Source organism: Hypomesus transpacificus, chromosome 8 (assembly GCF_021917145.1).
Source record: "Hypomesus transpacificus isolate Combined female chromosome 8, fHypTra1, whole genome shotgun sequence".
Classification (NCBI taxonomy): domain Eukaryota; kingdom Metazoa; phylum Chordata; class Actinopteri; order Osmeriformes; family Osmeridae; genus Hypomesus; species Hypomesus transpacificus.
The window spans coordinates 8,906,372-8,928,951 of record NC_061067.1 but is presented as its reverse complement, the minus strand read 5'-3'; the positions used below and the strand labels follow the sequence as shown (position 1 = coordinate 8,928,951).

Genomic DNA, 22,580 nt, shown 5'->3' with positions numbered 1-22,580 from the left:
TGATGTCAAAAACCTGAACATTACATTGATCGTATATTGTGTGAAAAAACGTTGTTTTCGGAACTATTTTATTGTACATTTGTGGTTGTCTGTGGTTGGTTGACTTTAAGTAGCTTTTTACACATTTCAGATGGTGTGAGTTATTTGTAAATCATTTACACTTTTTTTAAAATTCATTCTAAACTGGCCTTACACTAGGTAGGTTAATATATTGTAAATACGGTTAATTCTTTTTGAACCTGGCAACCACAAGAACAGGCTCTGACAAGAATACGTAAGTGATTAAACCGGTAGCAATAACTTCGTATCTTACGTCACTTTGTAGGCTTTGTGACCTTTCGTGAAGCCATTTTCGTGAAGAAATTCGTGTTGAGTAACAACAGAAAAACAAAAGGACAGTAGTCAGGAATTGGCACATTTAGTTACTTAGAGGGTCTGTTTTCACACACCAACCCCCTCTGAATAGCTTCCAATCTGATTACTGTTCGCTGGAATAATGTTTTCGCTCACGACAACGTTCCAGCCACAGGTACAGTAAAGGCCGGCCGGCAGGACACAATGTTCCAGTTACAGTTAGCTAGCTGCCTACAGTACTGTATTGTAGCTGATCACACTGATTTTAATTAGCCACTTAGATATTGTGACGTTTTCTCAACAACGCAAGTGTTTTATATTATACTCATCTAGATATGTACAATTATTGGTTTGCTTTAGGTGTCTGGATAATATTAGCTAAAATAAATAAAATATATTCTTGTTAACCCTACAGTATTTGGCTAGCTAGCTTCTGTAGGTTATCTAGCTTGCCTGATGTGTTGAAAAGAAACTTTGGTTATGTAAGAGGTCATACGTTATGTATCAGATCTTAGCTATCTTATTATCTATTAGACTTGTTGTGGTGGTGGTCCAAAACAACAACAATCCGTCCAATGCGCTGTGTAGTGCCTGCTTGCTGCTTCCAGACTTTGAATAAAACAGAAGCCACTGATAGCAAAACTCTTACTACTGATTACTGTCTTTACGATTGCATCATATATGCGCCGACTAGTGTTAGCCTAGTATCTAGTGTTATCGATGTTTTAGTTCGTCAGTTAAGCATTATTCTGTCATGTTCCCAACTTACAGCCATTTTATGATTTATATCTGTCTCCCAAATCTGCGTCCTAGGTAACCGTTCCCCTGAGTCAACTTATCAATGCCTTCCATTCCTTGAAGAGCGCCGCAAGCTCTGGAGCCACTGCTTCTGTCCACAAGCCACAGAAAGACCTTTGTCAAGAGCAGGAGCAATTGTTCAAAGAGGTAAGAATACTTTAAACTAACTTTAGAGACATACTCCATGGGACAGTAGTTCTTACTGAGTCATAACTGAACTAGCCGCTGTCACAATATAAATGCGTAAGTTCAGCTCTGTTTGTCTGGTTTGGTCTGTCACTGAAATCATATTTAATGCAAGTGCAACTAACTCTGATACAAGTACCCACAGTAGCCACTAGGCCATCAGCCTGTCTAGAATTGTAAGCAACTTCGCTCAATAGCTTGCAACATTCAACCTGACACCTGAGACTGTGTCCACTTCTCAAATATTTGTTGTCATTGTTAAGATCACCACATCACTCATGGCCCATGAAGTTAAGCTTGCAGGTAAAAAATAATCTCCATTCATTTCACTGTATGACCGTAAAGGTAATTCTAGCAGTCATGTAACACCATGTGTGCAATTACAGCATTACAGAACAGAAGTAACATGTAGAAGACACACTATAACAGCGCTGATGTAGAAAAAAGAAGTTCAGCTACAGCGGTTTACATTACATGTCAAGGAAGGTTGATACAGGGACAGTGATAACAGTCTGGTGCCACAAGCTCAGAGTTCCATGAGCTCAAATATTTATAGCACTAAACAACATGCAGACCTAGCACACTGTAGGCTTGGGATCTTTGTGTGACTGGGACCAAAGCCAGGCAATCGTCTCAGCTATTTCAGAGCCTCAGTTGCACCTAAATACAACACTTTTTTAAATGGCAGGTTGAGTGTCGTCATAAAGCATGGTGATTGGTCTCACTGGCCTTAGCGTTGAACAAGGGCCTATAATGTGATGCCCTTTTAACACATTCTTGCAGCGTATGTGTATTTATTTAGCAGGCCCTTTTCATCCCAAGCGGCGTACCTACAGGCGTTTGAACCTGGCGCCTCTTGATCTATAGTCAGATGCTCTAACCACTAAGCGATACCACGCGGTCCCAACTCTGTTGTCCTTGTGCGTGTGCAGCCCAGCGAAAGCCTGCGCGACCTGGGTCTGTCGGAGCTGGGGGTGGGTCAGCTGGACGAGCTGGTCTGCAGGTTACTGCCCTCTCTCAGGCCTGGGGACACTCCCCCCGCTTCAGTCTGGAGGACGTCTCATGTCTCCTCAGACTCCTTCTTCCACAACAAATATGGTGAGGGCCGTACCTTTTTGTGGAGTTGGGTGTGGGGGGGTGGAATTGGACTGTTATTACATTTAATTTGAATGTGTATCTGCCTTGGTACAGTGTTTTAAGTTGTGGAAACCTGTGATTGCTACTCAATTTGTCTGATTTGTAATTGTTAGTTACCAGGCTAATGGAATAAGTATCCGTACGGTCACTCTTTGCGTTAAAATCACCATGGATTGCCACGAGGACGGGTAATGCACATCGCGAGTAAACTGTCGCAATGTGTACATCCTTCTGTAGGATTCACCCACGGCAGATTGGGAGTGTCTGCTCGGCCAATATTCCACAGACAGAACCACAGGCCGTTACAAACTGTCATCTCAGAGCTCCAGTTCTCCCAAGGTGAGGAATGAAGCATATACAAGGTCCTGTTGAGATGTCAAAGCTCGACATGAAGTTTGACAATAGCTTATTTTGCTGATCTTTATGATGCAATCCGCTCTACTGCAGTGTGGATCCAGAACCGGGGCTTCAAGACTCTACGGACCAAAAGCAGTAGGATGGAGTCTGGTTACGAAGGCCTGGGAGAACCAGATGGCCACACTCCAACCTTCTTGAAGGTCAGCCCAGCAATGTGTCCCTCTACAGGCCGCATAACTTCCCTCCAAACCCCCAGCGGACAGGCTAGCAGTCAGTCTAACCTCTGTATCTCTTTTGAGTTGATCTTGAACACACTTGTTTTATGAACATAAAAAAGCGGGGATAGCCCATGGTTACTTAGGGCATTTGTAGCATAACGTGGTTTCAGAGTGTGTTTCATGGGGTAATTGTTTTCCTTTGCCTGGGGGGGCTATACAGTTGGGAACGTGAGGAAAGGAAGGGAAGTCCTTTTTTTTTTCAAGGCATCCTGCTATCTTCTTGTTACGTATGCAGTTGCTCTGTTGTACTATGCACGAGGCTGTTTTCAACAATTTTTACCCAAAATGCTTTGACATCCGGCAAGGTACTTCATATTTAATGAGGCCCTGTTATGTCTTGTGACCTGACTGGTCCAAATTAATCCCATAGTTTTTTTTTTCTTCTTTCTTCAACCCCCTCCTTTTCTTTCTTTGTCACATAACATTACTCAATCATGCTTGCTCTCTGACATGGGCACACACACATACACACAGGGTCTTCTCATGAGGGAAAAGGGAGCAGAGGCAGAAAGTCTGGACCAGGTGATAAAGCAGAAGAACCTTCCAGAAAACCAGCAAGATGCCTACAAGACAGGCTTCACTGAAGGCTTCATGCGGTCTCAGGCTTTCACCCGGAAGACACAAGGCAATCACATTTCATCCCTTAAGCTGTTATAGCCCACTTCTATGACGAATGAAAGGGTCAACGAGTAAAAGCATGTTGTATTCACAACATTGTAGCACTCAGGTTTTTAGTGGTAGCTTTCTTTATTTTTCATCACAGCGTCTTCAAAGGCATTGTTAATGCTGCTCTGTCATAAAGTTTTGTAATCTCCTTATAAAACCATTCGCAGTTCCCCCAATATGCCACACAGTGGGGCTGCTGAGTTAAGTTTCCTCCCTGCCTGCCCCATGTGACTGGCCTGTCTTGTGTTGGCAGATTCGCTAAAGAGGACCAGGTTGATTCTGCTGGTCCTCCTCTTGGTGGGAGTCTACGGCCTGTCAAGATCCCCGTTTCTATCGGGTAAAGGCTCCTTTTCTGATACCGGTTTGTTTCTGTTTTCTATTCATTCTTATGCTCGCACAAATAACCCTACATTCACACCAGAGAAGAGAATGACAAGATCGATGAGTAGATATTTAGCCACAGTGGAAGAGTGGATACGCTATTACAGATCTTACTTTGTTCCACTCATGTAGACTAGGTTATTATGTGGATCCTTGTAGTGGAATCTGTTGAAGTTAAATGGTTGTTGTACTAGTGAGTGCTGTTGCTTGATTAAGAAGCATTGGGGGTCCATGTCATGGTTAGAGGGATATTGTATTGTTTCGGAGTGTGCAGTTCTGAACACAAGATGACATTGTCAGTGAACATGTTAACCGACGCTTATGATGATTGGGACAGATGATTGTGTCCGTTTCCCAGTGCTTTAAGTCTGACTGTGTCACTGTGTGTTGGTGCAGTGAGGTTCCGCGCCACGTCCGGGCTGGACTCTGCCGTGGACCCCGTCCAGATGAAGAACGTGACGTTCGAGCACGTCAAAGGAGTGGAGGAGGCCAAGAACGAACTCCAGGATGTGGTCGAGTTTCTCAGGAACCCCCAGAAGTTCACCGTTCTGGGAGGAAAGCTACCAAAAGGTAGCTCGAGTTTGAACCATATTTATTTTTGTCTAACTACTTCACTGCGGTTCGTTTTCTCTGTTAAATGAAAAAAGCATATCCCCGCTCTCATATTGTAGACCCTTTTTTTCATCCATAGGGAAAATGTCCATCCATTCACCTTCATGGGTTGGTAAAGTGTTGTCTGGTGTGCCCCCTGTCCCTGGTCAGGTATCCTGCTGGTTGGCCCCCCAGGAACGGGTAAGACCCTTCTGGCTCGTGCTGTAGCCGGGGAGGCCGACGTGCCCTTCTACTACGCCTCCGGCTCCGAGTTCGACGAGATGTTCGTCGGCGTTGGAGCCAGTCGCATCAGGAACCTCTTCAGTGAGTTCCAGCGTCAAACCTACCCTAAAACTATTTTTTGGGGGTTGTTTGCTTTGCTTGTTCTGTAAAAGGGACTGTACGTTTCAACCTGTATGGCTCTCGCTTAGCCACTCCTCAATTCGGGTCCGTGAAAGGGGAAACTTTGAGCGATAACGTAACCTGCAGCCTTGTCTCTCCTTCTGTTTGGCTTGTAGAGGAGGCCAAAGCCAGCGCCCCCTGTGTGATCTTCATAGACGAGCTGGACAGTGTGGGGGGGAAGAGGATAGAATCTCCCATGCACCCCTACTCCAGACAGACCATCAACCAGCTCCTGGCAGAGATGGATGGGTGCGTCCGTCCAGTGCCTGAGAACAAATGATAATCTGTTGGCTTGTATTTGTCAAGCCTTGCAATTCATTCAAATTATATTTTTATAGCCCTTTTTTTTTACAAGCAGTCACAGAGGGCGTCAGATACGCTCATATAACTACACCTAAACACTCAGGAAGTTGTAAAAACATAACATTTACAATGTTTTTCTTGGATTGTGTGGCCTTGTCGTAAACATTTGAATACTCTGCAGGTTCAAAACAAACGAAGGGGTCATCGTCATCGGAGCCACCAACTTCGCAGAGGCATTGGACAAGTACGTTTTTACAGTTTGAAGCCAAACTACGCTTTCTTTCAATCCGACTTGAGGCTTTATCCTCTGGTTGGGATAGAATTTACGGGTTGCCAAGTCTTAAAGGTTCAAAAGGTTATTTTCCCTTGCTTTAAGAATGTACGATTTGAACAGCTCAGCTTGGCAAAACTTCTCATTGCATGTCTAGCTCCTCGTGGTTATTCCGAAATGTGTAATGACCATTCAGGCATGCAGCTAGTCAGTGCTAGATGTCAAGGGGAACGGTGTTGTTACACAATGTTACACAATGTTGCGATCCACTTCTATGCGAAAGCGACTGAGATCTCTTTTACACGAGAGGTTCTCGTTACGAAGTTTGAACAATGGTGCAGGTGACCGAGGGGACAGCTCTTCAGGTTGTGAACACCATTTCTCCCTTCATCGGCATCCTTCTCTCTCTCCCCCTCCCTTCCCTCCCTGTGGTTGTCAGTGCTCTGGTCAGGCCCGGCAGGTTTGACATGCAGGTGACTGTGCCCCGCCCTGACGTGAAGGGACGCACAGAGATCCTCAACTGGTACCTGACCAAGATCAAAGTGGATCCTGGTAGGTAACCTCCAATCACAGAGCCCGGTCAGCGGAACCCCCCATACCCGATAGTTCCAAAACAAACGTTTGATGTGCAGCACAGTTCAGCAGAGTGTAAACCGATATGTGAAAAACGCTTCCTCGCGGGATTAAACTGGAGCAAGCCGAAGCTGCACAGACACCTGATCCTGGGGTCTTACTGAGAGAGCCCTCAGTGGTGGGCCGTGCAGTCGCTCACGGGCAGCTCCTCTGTTTTGTGCTTCAGCGGTGGAGGCGGAGATCATCGCCCGGGGCACGGTGGGGTTCACGGGGGCCGAGCTGGAGAACCTGGTGAACCAGGCAGCGCTGAAGGCAGCCATGGACGGCAAGGACTTGGTCACCATGAAGGAACTGGAGTTCGCCAAGGACAAGATCCTCATGGGTAAGAGTGGGGCTCTCGCATGCGCCCACACGCACTCGCACCCTAATACTCACACACACACACATTCACAGACTCACACACTGACTCACACACTGACTCACACACAGACTCTCACACGCTGCCTAAGCTCTATCTGCAGAACATGTGCGATGGATTAACGACAGGGTATAACTTTTTAATTCACATCAGACAGGGAGACTGTCAGATCAGTGCATGTCTGCTTTGCAGGTAATTATCCCAGAATACTTTTGGTGGTCTAAGATTTATACCAGGGCACCATTTTTCCAGGCAGAATTAATGATGGATGGATGAATCAGATCATTGTTTGACATCCTCTAGGAGCTATAATTTGGAACTCTCATTCAATTGGGTATCAGAATTTGCAGTGCAGTGAAATACAACTTTTTGTGATCCTCATCTAGACTGTAACAGTAACACAATATCCAGGATTCTCATATATTTCATACTGAGACTTTGCCTGGTTGTCTTTTTCATGCTCCAGGTCCTGAGCGAAGGAGTGTGGAGATCGATAAGAAGAACAAGACCATCACAGCCTACCACGAGTCCGGCCACGCCATCGTGGCGTACTATACCAAGGACGCCATGCCCATCAACAAGGCCACCATCATGCCTCGAGGACCCACGCTGGGACATGTGAGAAGTCCCCCTTCTGTCCTGTGTCTTAACAACAGGGCCCACTCGTCCCCTGTTGTCTCATCTCTCTCACCCTCTCCCTCCTTCTCTCTCTCTCCCTCCTCAGGTGTCCATGCTCCCGGAGAAAGACCGCTGGAGCGAGACGCGAGCACAGCTCCTCGCCCAGATGGACGTCAGCATGGGCGGCCGCGTGGCCGAGGAGCTCATCTTCGGAGACGATTACATCACCACGGGTGAGGAGACTGGGCCAGTGGGGAGACTGGGCCAGTGGGGAGACTGGGCCAGTGGGGAGACTGGGCCAGTGGGGAGACTGGGCCAGTGGGAAGACGACCGTATTGATCGCGTATCGTGATGAGGATGCTGCTCCGTGGTAGAGGATTTGACTATAGATCAAGGGATCGCAGGTTCAAATCCTCCCCCCTGCACTGGGTGTCGCTTTGGATAAAATCTGCTCAATTAATGTTTTCTTTATTTAGTCCATTTATTTATGCTGTGAAGGAAGATCACGTTTGGATCTGCAGCATCGTTCAACGTGTTGAACCTCAAGCTTTCTCTTTTGCATTGTAGGAGCTTCAAGTGACTTTGACGGAGCAACCAGAATTGCTAAGATGATGGTGACCAGATTTGGAATGAGTGACAAGGTATGACTTCCTCCTTTTGGATGTTGCAAAAATGTTGGATTTTAAATCTGTCAATACGACCTGGGATGAGGTTTAACGTGCAACAAGTGCGATGGCTTTACCCTGGTGACCCACGACACAAGGCTAGCGTTTGCTGCCGAGCAGAAATTCCATTCTTAGGCTTTTCCATGTGGTTGGAGGGATCTCATGGCCAGCTTGTGTTTGAGCCACCACATTCCAGACTTCCTCCACCTTTAATCTCTTCCTCTGCCCTGAATTCAGACTCAATCCTGAAAGATCTGCTCTCCCAAGTTGCCTGACATTTGCCGCAAATTGATAAACAAGCAAATGTTAATCAGCTCCCTCTTCAGGATCCTTTTACCATAATGCCCTCTATAAAATGTATTTGTACAGTTTGCACAGTTGTTGATATTTAACCCACACTGTCAATCATAGGACCGTGTTTATGTTTAGATGAGATGTTTTGGCTCAATGCACTTTTCTTTCGTTTGCTACTAATCTGGCAACCCAGACCTCTTGGACTGCTCTGAGCTGCTTTTGTGTAAGAGGTCCGGTGTGTCTCTAAACCTCACTGTTTGTGTTCTGCCTCTTTCAGCTTGGGGTCATGACCTACGCTGACCTGACCAAACAGAGTCCCGAGACACAGGCCGCCATCGAACAGGAAGTCAGGGTCCTTCTTAAGGTAGCCCCCCCCCCCCCCCATCTCTCTCAAGATTTCTTTCAATCTCTTGAAAGTCTTTTGAATTTTGTGTCGTATTTTCTTTGTTGTCCAAATGTTTTATTCCTCTGTCTCCGAACAGGACTCGTATGAGCGGGCTAAAAACATCCTGAAGACCTACAGCGATGAGCACAAGAAGCTAGCCGACGCGCTGCTGACTTATGAAACATTAGACGCCAAAGAGATCAAGCTGGTTATGGAGGGCAAGGCTCTGGACCCTAGATGAGTCAGTGGCTGATAGGGACTCTGGGACAGACGTGGTCTGCTGGAAATACCAACCAATGGAAAGGCTTTGTAGGTCACAGATTATTATTTTGTTGTCATACTCCCCCTTTTACACATGCAAATGAATGTGTTTTTGGCCACATCTTTCCTATTGGATGCCATTTAAGAGACTGCACAAATGCATGGGAAAACAAAATGAGCATAAGCCATCATGGCTTCTGCAGCGCCATGTCAAATTAGTTTTCTGTAACAGTTCTGTAAATAAAATCTCCTATATTTGGTATGTTATCAAAGTTATGAGGAAAAACAGTTTGCTGCAAATCATTTCTGGCCCTAGTATTTGATGAATGATGAATTGCTTCATAGTTGTTGTTTCTGATGAATCCTCAGTATTTTATCGTAGGTGTACAAAAGAAATGAATTAAGAACCGTACAACCTTAATGTACATTTAGAAAGTACCTACAGAATGTCTGTATTCATGTTCTGTCCCCAGTCCGATTCATATGTGAATTGTGGAGATCTGCAGAACGTTCAGCTCAGACCTATTATTTGTTTTCATTTACAGTTTTAATTTATTCATGTGTGCTGATTTCCCAATAGAAGAAGACCTTTATGTATTCTAAGTTGAAGTGAAAATGTATATACCGTACTGACATTGTGTCTAAGGAAACCGAATACCATGATTTGATCTGTTTCTCTATTGGAAAGAGGCTCAAATAAAACGTATTCAAAATTGACTTTGTTTTCATTGACGTTTGTATGTATGTTGTATGACAGTAGTATGTAGACTGAGTGTGTGTGTGTAATCTCAGAAAGAACAATGATCACTGATCAATTGTGATCTAAAGAGACAATGACCCTCCACTGACAGTAGTGTCCAGTTTCACAACAGTAATAGAGGGAAATAGACTAAATGATCCATTGTGACTTCAAAGGAACCATACCCTGTTGTTAAGGTTAATTGCATGGACATTTAAACCTGCCATTAGCTGAGTTAGGCAATTGCTAGCGTGGCTCTCAAAGAACTGGCTATTGTTTAGGAATCTGCTCCTCCTTTGTTTTCAAGGGTCTCATAGAGATCTGTAGAGAGGTTTGGATTTATAAAGAGGAGCTCTCGTCAGCACAGGCACAAAAAGAGACCAAATCCTGGGCTCTTATCAGGAACGACTGAAAATATACGGAAGACATTTTCCTTCAGATAATTTGTCCTACCGGAGATTAAAAGCAAGAAGTTTAACTTTTTGAAGAGCGTGTGGAAGTCAATTTAGATTTCCACACCTTTGTAAAGTTTGAGGAAAAGAAATGGACGGTACAAATGAAGAGATTGCCATTGTTGGAATTGGATGCAATTTCCCTGGTGGTAAGAATGCGTGACAAGGAGATAGTTGGTGGTAGATAATTGCTGTTTGAATGTAAATGCAAAAAGGTAAATGTTAAAAGTAAGAATGCACAAAGTGTTTTCCTTTTGTTTTAGGGGAGGGGCTTGATTCTTTCTGGAACGTTCTGTTGGAAGGAAGGAACTGTGCTGTTGACATCCCAGATGAGAGGTTTGACAGCACGTACTGGTATGATCCTGATCACAGCCAACCTGGGAAAACACAGACAACCAAAGCCGCTCTCATAGACGGGTAAGACTATAAAAGTCCCGCTTGGAGAATAGCTCAGTAGAACTGACCCTTGAGAAATAATCTAATGTACATATGTCTCATTTGAATCTCAATCTATCAGGTTCAATGAGTTTGATCACAAGTTCTTTGGCATCTCGGAAGCTGAAACAGACTTCATGGACCCGCAGCACAAACTGTTGCTCCAATGTGCATACAGAGCACTCGAGGATGCTGGGATACCAATGGAGAAAATAAGTGGCACCAGAACAGGGGTTTATATAGGTACTTGTTATTTTATACATTACCTAACAATTGTTGGAACAATATAATCAATTGAACTCCAGTGATTGCTATATCAAGAAACAAAATAAAATCTGATTATTTCAAAAAACGGAATATGTCAAACAATAAAATGACATCCATATGCCTACAGGTCTGATGAACAGGGATTATGAAACCCTGTTGAACAACAGTCCTGGCACCATCACCCATTACAATGGCACAGGCACAGCTATGAGTGTGGCAGCCAACAGGATATCCTTCGTTTTCAATCTCACTGGCCCATCGTTTGCTATTGATAGTGCCTGTTCCTCATCTCTTGTGGCTCTGCATTCAGCCTGCCAGGCAATAAAACAAGGTACAGTACATCTGACTATTTGTCAATCACCAGAAAATGTTGCTAGTGTTTAAATCATTTCCAATCTCAGGTGACTGTGAGATGGCTCTGTGCGGGGGCGTCAGCTGTATTCTGGAGCCTAGAGTCTTTGTCGCTCTCAGCAAAGCAAAGATGATCTCACCTGACGGCACCAGCAAACCTTTCTCCAGCAGAGCAGATGGCTACGGCAGAGGAGAGGGGTGTGGGATTGTTTTACTGAAGCCTCTGAAAAATGTAAGTGTCCATTCCACTGTCTATTTAAGACGCAAACCTTTTGAAATGTCACTGCAATACTGACCCTTAATATTGTAATCATTTTCCATAAACAGGCACTGAGGGACTTTGATAAAGTGTGGGGCATCATCAGCAAAACTGCCGTCAACCAAGATGGCCGCTCGGTCACTCCAATCACCAAACCGTCCATGGTCCAACAGGAGGCGCTGCTGCGCACAATCTACTCTGCGTCTGACCTGTCCAATGTCCAGTACATCGAGGCTCATGGGACTGGAACCCCAGTTGGGGACCCTATAGAAGCAGGGAGCATCTCCAAAGTCATCTCCACAGCCAGACCTCCTGGCTCAGACACACTCCGCATCGGCTCTGTGAAAGGCAACATCGGCCACACAGAATCTGCAGCTGGAGTCGCAGGGCTGATCAAGGTACTTTTGATGATGAAGAATGAAACCATAGTACCTTCTGTCTTCTACTCTGAGGACAGTGCCAGTATAGACGCCAAAGATCTCAACATACGCATCCCCACCACAGCTGAGAAGTGGGAAGTGACAGGTTCCACTGACAGACTGGCAGGTGTCAACAGCTTTGGGTTTGGAGGCACAAATGCACATGCTGTGGTGAAAGAGTACAGGCAAGTTACGGTCCCTAGGCTAACCACTCATTCTTGCCGAAACGTGTTTGTGTTGTCTGCAGCCTCGGAAAAGTCCTTAGTGATGTGTATGAACGACACGTGTCAGAGACTGAACAGAAACAAAACGACTGACATACAAGCGTTAGCCTTTAGCTCAGCGTGTCGCAGGAGCCTTTTGAGACACAAGTACAGGAAAGCATTCCTGACACACTCCGTCTCCGACTTAGAAAACCAACTGAAGTCTTTCGACAACAAGAAGGTTGAGCAGTCCAAGTCAGACATCAGATTGGTTTTTGTGTTCTGTGGAAACGGGGTCACTTACAGGGGCATGTGTAAACAGCTTCTCAACGAGGAGCCTGTTTTCAGAGAAAAGGTCAGAGAAATCGAGAATGTTTTCCTCAACTACAGAAGTACTAGGATCGTACAAAAGATAGCAGAGGGTTATGACAACGATGATTATACAAAGCCGGAGGCTGTCCAGCCTCTACTCTTTGCCGTTCAGGTTGGCATTGCCAGTCTCCTGAAGCACTGGGGCGTCCGACCTGACGCTGTTCTTGGGCACTCTGTTGGAGAGGTTGCTGCTGCCCACTGTTCTGGCCTCTTGTCTCTTGAGGATGCTGTGAAGGTGATTTATCACCGCAGTACTCTGCAGAGCAAAGTCACTGGAGGGAAAATGCTTGTGGTCAGCAACATTGCCGTGTCGGACATCTTGAATGTCCTCCCAGTTTACTCTGGGAAGATTTGCGTCGCTGCTTATAACAGTCCCCAGTCCTGCACTCTCTCAGGAGATGCAGATGCTATCAACAGTCTCCGTCAGAAGCTGGAAACTCTCTTCACCGGCAAAAACCTGTTTCTTCATGTACTAGATGTACCTGCTGCATATCACAGCCATATGATGGAGCCCATTGTGGACCAAGTAAAGGACAGTATTGGCTCTTTGACTGCAAACAAGATGGAGTGTGAACTGTTTTCGACAGTGACGAGTGAAATGTGTTCTGATGGGGATTTCATCACAGGGAGATACTGGGCACAGAATATCAGAGAACCAGTTTCTTTCGAACAAACGCTCAGAGCAGCAACCAAAGACCACCAGGCAAAGAAGAGTATTGTCTTTGTGGAGATAGGTCCTCGAAGGGCTCTCCAAAGGAACATTCAAGAGACTTTAGGAAACAACATCACCGTTTTCTCCTCTGCACAGCCAGAGAAAGATCACGAGACAATACTGGCGACAGTCTCCAAACTGTTTGAGCTGGGAATAGGGATCGACTGGCACCAGTTCTACGCAGGGTGTGAGACAACACCAACGTCCTTCCCAAGGTACCAATTTGATAATCATAGAAATGAGGTGTATTTTGAGGCTGTAAGACAAGGAAATGAGATGGCTGCTTCTTCTAATCATCCCCTGATTTCCAAATCAAAGCACGACAGCAAGGAGCACAAATGCATCATCTCAACCCACACCATGCCGTATCTCTGGGAGCACAAGAACAATGGTGTTTCCATTGTTCCAGGGGCTTTGTATGTGGAACTGGCCTATGCCTCAATCATGGCTAGTTCCAGGCCAAAGATGCCTATTTCCTCAATTGAGCTCAGTGTTACTTTTCAAAGTTTGTTTACTCTCAGTACAAACTCTCATCACATGAAGGTAATACTGGAGCATGCTGGGAATGACACCATGTTTAAGATACAGTCTTCCACAGCAACACATGCATCGGGCACAATGACCATTAAAAACGGTCAAACATTGATTGAAGAACAAACCCTTTGCCTTGATGCCATCTTTGATAGATGCCCATCAGTCAAAAAGGGGAATGAGGTGTACTCCATCCTCACCCACGCTGGCTTCGAGTATGGTCCTGTTTTCCGACAGCTAGATAAAGTACATTTCGGTGATGAATTCAAGGAGGCTGTGTCTGTCATTAGAGTCCCAGGTGAATTACTCAAACAGCTTCATGAGTACTTTCTACATCCTGTAGTGTTGGATTATTTCCTCCAAATGACTGCTGTGGTTGCCATTGGAGGATTAAGTGTGAGGCCAGGATTGCCATCTGGGATTGGCAGTGTGGTGATCTCTAGACCCCTGCAAGAGGAGATGGTTCTGTATTTGAGAGCTACCGAAATGATGTCAGACCACATAGATGTTTGTGGGTGCTTTTCTTCTAGAGAAGGACATGTTTTGGTAGAGCTCAAACAAGTTAGGATTTTCTTTTTGGGTGATTACTCTCAAGTTGCAGAGTCTTTCTTTTTTCACACTGAACTTCACCATCATCCACCAACGTCCATTTCCGATGATTTCCTTTTAGGCTGCCGACCAAAGTCGTTAGTTTTTGAGGATACACTAGGAATTACTAAAGCCTTGAGACCATTTCTAAGCCATGAATCAACATATGTCTCTAACAGGGAACTTTGGGTGTGCTCACAACTTCCAGATTTGGTGTCTCAATCTCTTCATGGGGATTCTTGCTTTGAGGAGGTCCTTTTTGTTTGGGGCATCGAAGATCTCAGTCATCTGACAACCGACAAGGCGTTAGATAGCTTGGTGGACTGCTGTGAACACTTTCGCCAGATTGTGGTAGCTTTAAAAGACACAAAACGCTCATGTAACATCCGAGTCATAACCTACCGATCGGCGGAGAAGACGGTGGATCATGTCAGCTCTGGGTTTGTGCTTTCTGGGATGACGAGAGCGTGTGCAGCTGAGATGCCAGGACTCTTGTTTCAGTTGATTGACCTGGCCTCAGTGACACGTGAAGATATCCAGGCCCTGGCTCAGGTCATACACACCTGCAGGGATCCAGAGGTCATGATCGACAGAGGTCAAATAAGTTCAACAACGATCGTGCGCACGCCCTTAACAGGCATGGCCTGCCCAGAACAGCGCGTCCGCTGTTGGGATTTTGAGCAATTCGTTCTTCAAACCAGTGACCCTTATAGAGTAGATAACTTGTCTGCTGTTACCTGTGACAAAAAGGGTACCTTTCTGCAGGACAAATCTGTTGAGATTCAGCTCCTACAAATGTGTGTTCATTCTTCAGACTACTGCCCTGTGACTGTTTCCGACATGAACTTTGGCCAGACACTCTACTGGAACAAACATTCTTCTCAGACACACAATATCCTGGCTCTAGACTTTGGCGGTATTGTCAAGGCTATAGGGAAGGGTGTGAGTAAACTGAAAGTGGGCGATCATGTGGCCTCTTGTTATCCTGTGACAGCCACTTCCAAGATTGTGGTTCCCGAGGCGGCATGCTACAACACAAAGATGCTTTCGTTTTTGAGGGATATTCCGTGCTTGTCCTACTTTGTGCTGGCATGGGAGATCATGCACAGATTGTTGCCCAAGGTAAAGAAACCGCGAACATTGGCCATTGTCTCCTCAGCTCCTAATTCGGCTCTGATGACGGTTTTAAGACAGACGGCAAACAGGTCAGGATGGAAAACAGTCCTTCTGTCTCAGTTTAGTGAAGAGCTCCTGAACAGCGATCACGATTACACGTTTGTGGCTCTGCCTCCGGTTGACCTGTCCCCACTAGTGAGAATAGGAAGCGGTGCCATGTTGATACAGATTGTTGTCGTTTGTGATAACCGCATGTCGTCCCCGGCAAACATTGCTGCACCAAAGAGTGAACATGTACACATTCAAAGATGTCATGTGTCAAGTGTTTTCCAGAGAGCAAACCTGAAGACTCAGAAAGGGAAGATAGCCCAATGGCTGCAGTCACTTCATTTAGATAGCTTATCTCTGTCCCTGCAAAGCACCGCCTTTCAATTGACTGTGGCCCAGACCACAACTGAAACACAGTCCTACTTCAGCGTAAGCACTATACCTCAAGTCATTTTGGGGAATACGGAAGGATCTGTAAACACAGAACGCAATATCCCTTTGATAAAGAGGCCGAGGTCCCTCTTCAAGCACAGTTGTGTCTATATTGTGACAGGAGGGCTTTCAGGGTTAGGCTTTGAGACGGTCAAGTTCATTGCTCACAGGGGAGGTGACTGCATCGTCACGCTCTCCAGGAGAACTCTGTCTGCCGAGACACAGGGACAGATAGACACTCTCCAGAAGACGTGCAAAGTGTCGATTCTGAACGTTCAATGTGACGTTTCAGTGCCCTGTCAGGTTGTGAAGGCCGTCACGAGGATTGGACAACGGTTTCCCTCTTGTCCAATCAAAGGAGTGTTTCACAGTGCAGCCGTGTTGCAGGATGCTCTTATTGAAAGCCTCGACCGTTCGTCCTTCCAAAACGTCCTGTGCCCCAAAGTCAGTGGGGCATTGAATCTTCACTATGTGACCCTGCACAACAAACTCGACTTCTTTGTGTGTTACTCGTCCATCTCCTCCTTCATTGGGAATACTTCACAGTCTAACTACGCTGCAGCAAACGCGTTCTTGGACATGTTCTGTCACTACCGAAGAAACCTTGGACTCGCTGGTCAGTCCATCAACTGGGGTCCCTTAAACCTCGGTCTCTTGTTGAACAAAAACCATTTCCAGAGGTTTCTCGAGGCAAAGGGGATGATGACTATGGATGTGTGTGAAGCCCATGTGGCCCTGGAAAAGTGTTTGTTGTTGAACAACCCACAGCAAGCCATCTGCAAGTTTCACTTCAGAAATTTGAGCAAGCATGTCCTCTCCCAAAACGCATCCCTCAAAACACGACTGTCAGGTTTGGTGGAGAGAGAACTTCAGAACACAACCGTGACAGAATCCAGGGTTCTGCAACCGTCCTCCACACCAGACAGTGTCAGGACTCTGATCAGTGAGATAAGCAACGTCAGCGTGGAAGAACTAAAAGACGACGCCACACTGTGTGAACTCGGGATTGACTCAATGTTGGCCATGACTCTGCAGAATCAAATTTTTCAAGAGACCGGTGTGAACGTTCCCTTGGTTCATTTACTAGATCCTAACAGCACACTGGCCACAGTCGACACAATTCTAAGGGAGGCTAAGCTGGGAGGCAGCATTTAACACATTGCACAGATTTTTCAGATGTTTCAAATAGTCTATCATCTATATTTGTTTTTATTGTTCATAGTGTCATAAGTACAAACTGTTGGTGAAATTATGTTTTTTTTTTTCAGTGGGGATACACTGTTACAAAAGGCCTAGTGTATAACTTTGCAATGAACAGTCTGATTAAGTATCTTATTGTGTTGAATTATGAACATTGTCAAATAATAAAATCAAACATATTCTGTCAGCAGCTGTTTTGCATTCTCTTGTATTCTCCGTTTGTGTGTTTCACGTTCAGCCAATTACAGAAAACCTTCTGAACACACAGAAAACTATAAACAGTCAGTGGCACATTTGATTAGATACGAATGTTCAGACACAGCACTTAAAATGCCACGGCATTTCAGAACAAATTAGTACATACAACTGTGAAACATTAGATCTACATGAAAATAAATACAACATTTTAACTAATCATAAATGCAAAGTTAATACTATATTTATGTCTGTCTTTACTGTCTGTACTGTTTTGTATGCTGTGCAGCTACACTGCCACCTTGTGGTACACAACCAGAACATCCATCAAGAAAACGGATAATGGGCACACGTGGTGTATTAAATGTTATATATTCAGTCACTTGTTTGCAGCTCTATTCTAGTTATTTGAATTTAAAACTATGTTTTGGTTCAGAGATCTTTGTTAAAGTGTCAAAAGGGATGAAATGAACTAAATTATGATTTAAGTGTAGGTAAAATTGTACACTCAACTAATAAAGAATATCGGCATATAGCAAATATTGGCAAATATTGACACTGCAGGCAGTGTTGCAGCAAACAAGAATTCACCTTGATGCCTGAAATTGAGTAAATTAATTCCTCAAGTTAAAAAACATGTATTCCAACAGAAATATGACTTTAAAAGAAAAATCCACTATCGTATCATCAGTGAAGTCTAAATTGGGGTGTCATTTCTAGACGGCTAAAACCAACTGATTAATAATGATTCACGACACGACTAAATGAATAACAAGACACCTCATGTTAACGAACATACCAAAGTCAAACACTGGTAGGGTCACGGACATCTCAGGGAATTTAAGCATTTAGATTCAGAATTAGAGCAAATGAGTTTTGGGATGCTACTCTCTTGCAGTATTGTCTGGTTGTTCACCATCAAAACACATTCAGTGTTTTGGTTCCAGTTGACGGAGAGTTCAGTGCTATTACCAGCAGCGTACATCTGAACTTCGTAAGTCTCGGTGTCAACGGTGAACATGGGAACTGTACTAATCATGCACATCTGACCACTTTGGGTCTGAGGTATGTTGACATTTAGAGTCCACATCGAGGGGCAACTCCGCGTTTCACAGATCTGGTGGTTGTCTGGCGTGAACGAGCAATTATCGTAGATCGTCTTGTCTTGCTCAATAGGTTTCCCCCTTTTTTGGGGGGGCCGGCAGTTTCCAGTGTCTTGATTTTCAGCCGCTGTTTTCTCCTGGGTGCTCACCTTGCTTGAACTCCCACTACAGATGTCAAAGAAGGTTAAAAACACAGGAATGAACATGAGGCCATGAAACAAACCAAAAAAGATGACCAGAAACATAATCTTGAAGAATGTTCTGAATATGTAGTTTTTGGAGGCGGACAGCACAACCACCCCCAGGATGGTGGACAGAGCACCCTGGAGTATGGGGTATCCCAGATGAAAAAGAGCTTCCACAGCCTTCTCATTTGCACTCGGCTTATTGCTTGAAACGAAGGCGTAGGAGATGTGCGCGGAGAAGTCCACAGAGAATCCGATGCAAACGACCAGGATGATCATCGATATGGTATCTAAATGGACATCCCAGAGAGCCATGAAACCAGTGACGCCCGCTATGACCGAGGCAATAGAGAACGTCACCCAGAGGCAGCACAGAGGGTTTGGTATGAGTAGCAGAGAGATCAGCAACATGACAGCAGTCGTTACTCCGATGTTTTGGATGGTGTTACTTACTATGACAGCATATTGATCATGGTAAATAAAAGCAGGATGGTACACCAGTAAAGGAACAGGACATCTTTTGGCAGTGTCCCGTAGGTTGTTTAACATGTTCATTTCATCGATAGCAGTCGAAATATTAACAGTCTGGATGAAGAATCGAGAAGCATGAATTGAATTGTTGGTGAAGTTTACATCTTGCTTAAAATCGGAATAGAATTTGAGAAAAGACCCCAGATTTCTTTTAAAAACATGTTCAACGCTTAGATTGAGATTGGTGTGGTATCCATAGTGTTTATAGGATTTAAGCCAGGAAGTAAAGATATCTTTCTCGGTAAAGGACAGGTTTTTAAAGTCCTCCACACACATTTCAAGATCCGACATGTTCTTCTCATCCCAGTAGGGAAATTCCCCCCGTACAACAACCATAATATTTGGACCGTACTCAGAGAAATATGCTTTTTCATCATCGTAATACTTTACCACGTACGAATCATCGGCAGCCAGATTTCGAAGATCAATTCCCTCCTGTATCTGGAAGCATCCATACACACTAATGATCAGATAAACGGCATACAGCAGGATCACACACACCTTGGTCCCAGACCTGGTGAGAAAAGGGCCGTAGTACTTCTTAAAGAAGTGATTCATAGGCTGCACTTCCTCGCTGCCTGTTTGGCGGTCATAGGCTCCTCCCACACAGCACAAGCTGTACCATTTCGAGCGACCGATGGGACAATCCCCTGGAACCTCCTTGCAGGTCAGCCAATGCTTGTTGCTGTTTTCTCGCCTTCCGTTGAGAACTAGGAAGGCTCCGAAGAAGGTGATGCTGTAGATGTAGCAGAACAGAATAGACGTGCTGGTGTACAGACAGAAAGACTGCACAGAGCGGAAGGGCGTCATGAGTCCGATGTAGAAAGCCAACACGTCTGTCAGAGTGGTGATGGTGATAGAAATGGCCGCTTCTTTATAGGTGTCTGCAAGACGGTCTTCCACCCTGTCATGGACATTGGTCTGCTGCCAGCAGGATATGAGAATGAACATGTCATCAACGCCAATACCTGCAGCGATGGAGGACAGTTGACAAATGTATTAGAATAGGGACACAGTTGAGGATGCGAACACAAAATGTTTGAAATGTTGACCGGGTCATTCATTTGGTCATTTTCATACCCAATATCAAGAAAGGTGAGTTTGCCACTGTCATTACAAAGGGTACTCCGATGTGCAGCATCATCCCAAAGGCGGACAGGACAGCCAAACCTGCAGAGAACACCCCAAAGGTGGCCACCCATACTTTGTTCCTCACACAATCAAACCTGTGGATAGAAATAGACAATACCCATCGGTCAGACCACAGACCTGATACCAAAAACAAGTGTTTTTCAATACTTTAACTTTAGGTTATGGAAAATGGAGCAAATTTAATTAATTGTCATTGTCATTACTCTTGTAAATCCAAATGGCTGACTGGTTTAATGCTTACCTTAAGCAAGACAGGATGGAAAAAGCTATAGCGATGACATATGTAATGGAAAATAGAGGAATAACATCCTTTGTGTTGGCCTCAAATTCCACCTGCCTGGACAGGGATGTAGAGTGTGTAACCTAAGAAAGATGACGTGCAAAATCAGTTTGAGAAAAATCTACGTGAGCACCTTTTACACACGTAAATATCCCTTATGACACGACACTCACAACCCATATCTGTGATGCTTCCACAATGGTCACAAGACTATCTGACTGAATTCAATTAGCTCATAGAACTGCTACTGCATGTATGCGTCATAATGATTGTATGTTAGACACACAGATGTGTAATGAATGGTTCCACAAAAGGTTTTTAGAATGTTTATACCCCCTCTAAGTGACGTTTTTGAAATCAATTCTTGATTCATAAAGAAACAACAAATATAAATAACTTTAAAAGTGTCTAAATCCATTCAAAAGACATTTCAGAAGTGGCACTTTGCATGTTCATGACCCATCCCCTTCCTTGGCATCCCTGCCCAGTGCCCACCTCTTACAGCCAAGATCTCCATCCTCCTTGCAGAGGGATGAACAATGGATGTTGGTTTAATACTCGGCCCCCTTAAATGAATCTCACAAGAGCTACAGACCTCCTGGTTCTGGGTGTAGCTTAAAGACAAAGATGACAACTACAGAGCTATTCAGTGAGTGATTAACTGTGCTTCACAGCACATGGACCTGTGTCATCACCTCCTTAGCAGTGTCCAGCACACAGATTTGTGTTTGAGTGGTTAGAGTCATCATATTGTGGAGCTGACGAGAGTATATATCTGTTTTATAGTTCATTATACATATATATATACATATATATATGACAGAAGATGATAATGATATAAGAGTTTTGATGAATATTATCAACTACCATGTTATCAGCTGATAAATGTTAAACTAATAGGTATTAATAATACATTAGCCTACTTGTACATTATTTACAGTGTATGTAAAAAAAAACACATTGAACTTACCTTTATGAATTTCAGTGAAACGTTTGAGGGGAAAACCCTGAGGAACTCGTTTAGCCACAAGTCTGTTGTGGACCGGTTACCTTCTTTGAGAAAATACAAAAGCCTTATTGCTTTAGCGCTTTTGATAACTGACGATCTTAAACTGAGTCCACCAACAGAATATCCCAGAAAAATATGTGTAAAACCAAAGCGGAAAAAGGGAAATGTGAGTTCAGTCTCCTCAATTTTGCTCCCATAATGATTTACAATGTCCAGGATCTTATTTGGGATACATTTATTGTATTTCCTGGCACATAGTGCTTCAAATGTAAGCTGTTCATGACCATTGGAAATATTAATTTCTTTGACTTTCTTGTCTAAACTTAGTATTTCTTGAATTGCGGCGTCTGTGAAAATGTGGGGAGCTTTAGAAACCGCTATGAAAGACGCATATATTCCATCTGTATACAGTCTTTGGTTGGAAAACACAGAGTTGTTCAGTGGAAAGTTCTCTTGCACAAAACGCCTCTCAAGTTTTGCAGGTCCGTTTGTTGGCGTAAATTGGTCCTCAATGTCATTGGCCTCCCGGTCCTCGAGGAAGTAAAATCCAGATCCAAGCGCAGTAGAGAGGATCAGAGGTCCAAGGAAGAACCACCATGGGTGCAATCCAACGAACCGGCCGAAATTCTTATATCCAATGGAGAAAGGCTTCTCAACGCAGTCTGTGCGGCATCCAGCCATGTTCACCGGCATTTAGGACAGAAATGGGATAAAAAAGTTTCAGTTGAATACCTTGTTGTTGATGAATTGCTCTCCCAGCGAAACAACTTGGCTACGGCCTGTGTTTTGATATTAATGTAATATTAGGCAGGTCTAATAAAAACGTTCCCCTGACGAACACTTTAATTTGACTTGGCTTGAATACCTAATGCATACGGGTATTAACATTTTCTGACGCACTTGACTAGAAAAGTAGCCTAGAGCGACCACTCTTGGGAGTTAATAAAACTGGTATACGTGAACTTCTGGGCGTGTAGTGGGCTAACTAAGCAATTATAGGCTACAGAATAGTCTGTGTTCAACGGTTTTTCTATAGTTGTTGCTGAACCGTAGTCATATCATA

At 44.4% G+C, this 22,580-nt stretch overlaps 3 protein-coding genes across 4 annotated transcripts; 2 read left to right on the top strand and 1 right to left on the bottom strand.

Moving 5' to 3' along the window:
- Positions 1-325: 325 nt before the first annotated feature.
- LOC124470208 (ATP-dependent zinc metalloprotease YME1L1-like) lies at positions 326-9,655 on the top strand. Of its 2 annotated transcripts, none has more exons than XM_047023982.1 (18): positions 326-529; positions 1,168-1,299; positions 2,271-2,436; positions 2,713-2,814; positions 2,923-3,032; positions 3,585-3,735; positions 4,030-4,113; positions 4,554-4,727; positions 4,920-5,072; positions 5,267-5,399; positions 5,635-5,697; positions 6,164-6,276; positions 6,524-6,679; positions 7,182-7,333; positions 7,440-7,566; positions 7,901-7,974; positions 8,570-8,656; positions 8,775-9,655. In XM_047023982.1, exons 1-18 carry the CDS (start codon positions 497-499, stop codon positions 8,916-8,918), a joined length of 2,154 nt encoding a protein of 717 aa, XP_046879938.1. In that variant the 5' UTR covers positions 326-496; the 3' UTR covers positions 8,919-9,655. The 2 variants fall into 2 exon arrangements, with proteins under 2 accessions (XP_046879938.1, XP_046879936.1); XM_047023980.1 differs by having other exon boundaries at positions 4,030-4,137.
- Positions 9,656-10,220: 565 nt separating this feature from the next.
- LOC124470360 (highly reducing polyketide synthase alnA-like) lies at positions 10,221-17,017 on the top strand. Its single transcript, XM_047024201.1, has 6 exons — positions 10,221-10,278; positions 10,393-10,546; positions 10,647-10,807; positions 10,959-11,162; positions 11,233-11,414; positions 11,510-17,017. The coding sequence occupies exons 1-6, from the start codon at positions 10,221-10,223 to the stop codon at positions 17,015-17,017; spliced, it is 6,267 nt and encodes a 2,088-aa protein (XP_046880157.1).
- Positions 17,018-17,285: 268 nt separating this feature from the next.
- LOC124470205 (patched domain-containing protein 3-like) lies at positions 17,286-22,261 on the bottom strand. The gene is made up of 5 exons (XM_047023975.1): positions 21,479-22,261; positions 20,470-20,591; positions 20,157-20,302; positions 19,474-20,044; positions 17,286-18,525 (listed from the first exon to the last, which is right to left on the bottom strand). The coding sequence occupies exons 1-5, from the start codon at positions 22,208-22,210 to the stop codon at positions 18,078-18,080; spliced, it is 2,019 nt and encodes a 672-aa protein (XP_046879931.1). The 5' UTR covers positions 22,211-22,261; the 3' UTR covers positions 17,286-18,077.
- Positions 22,262-22,580: the final 319 nt, after the last annotated feature.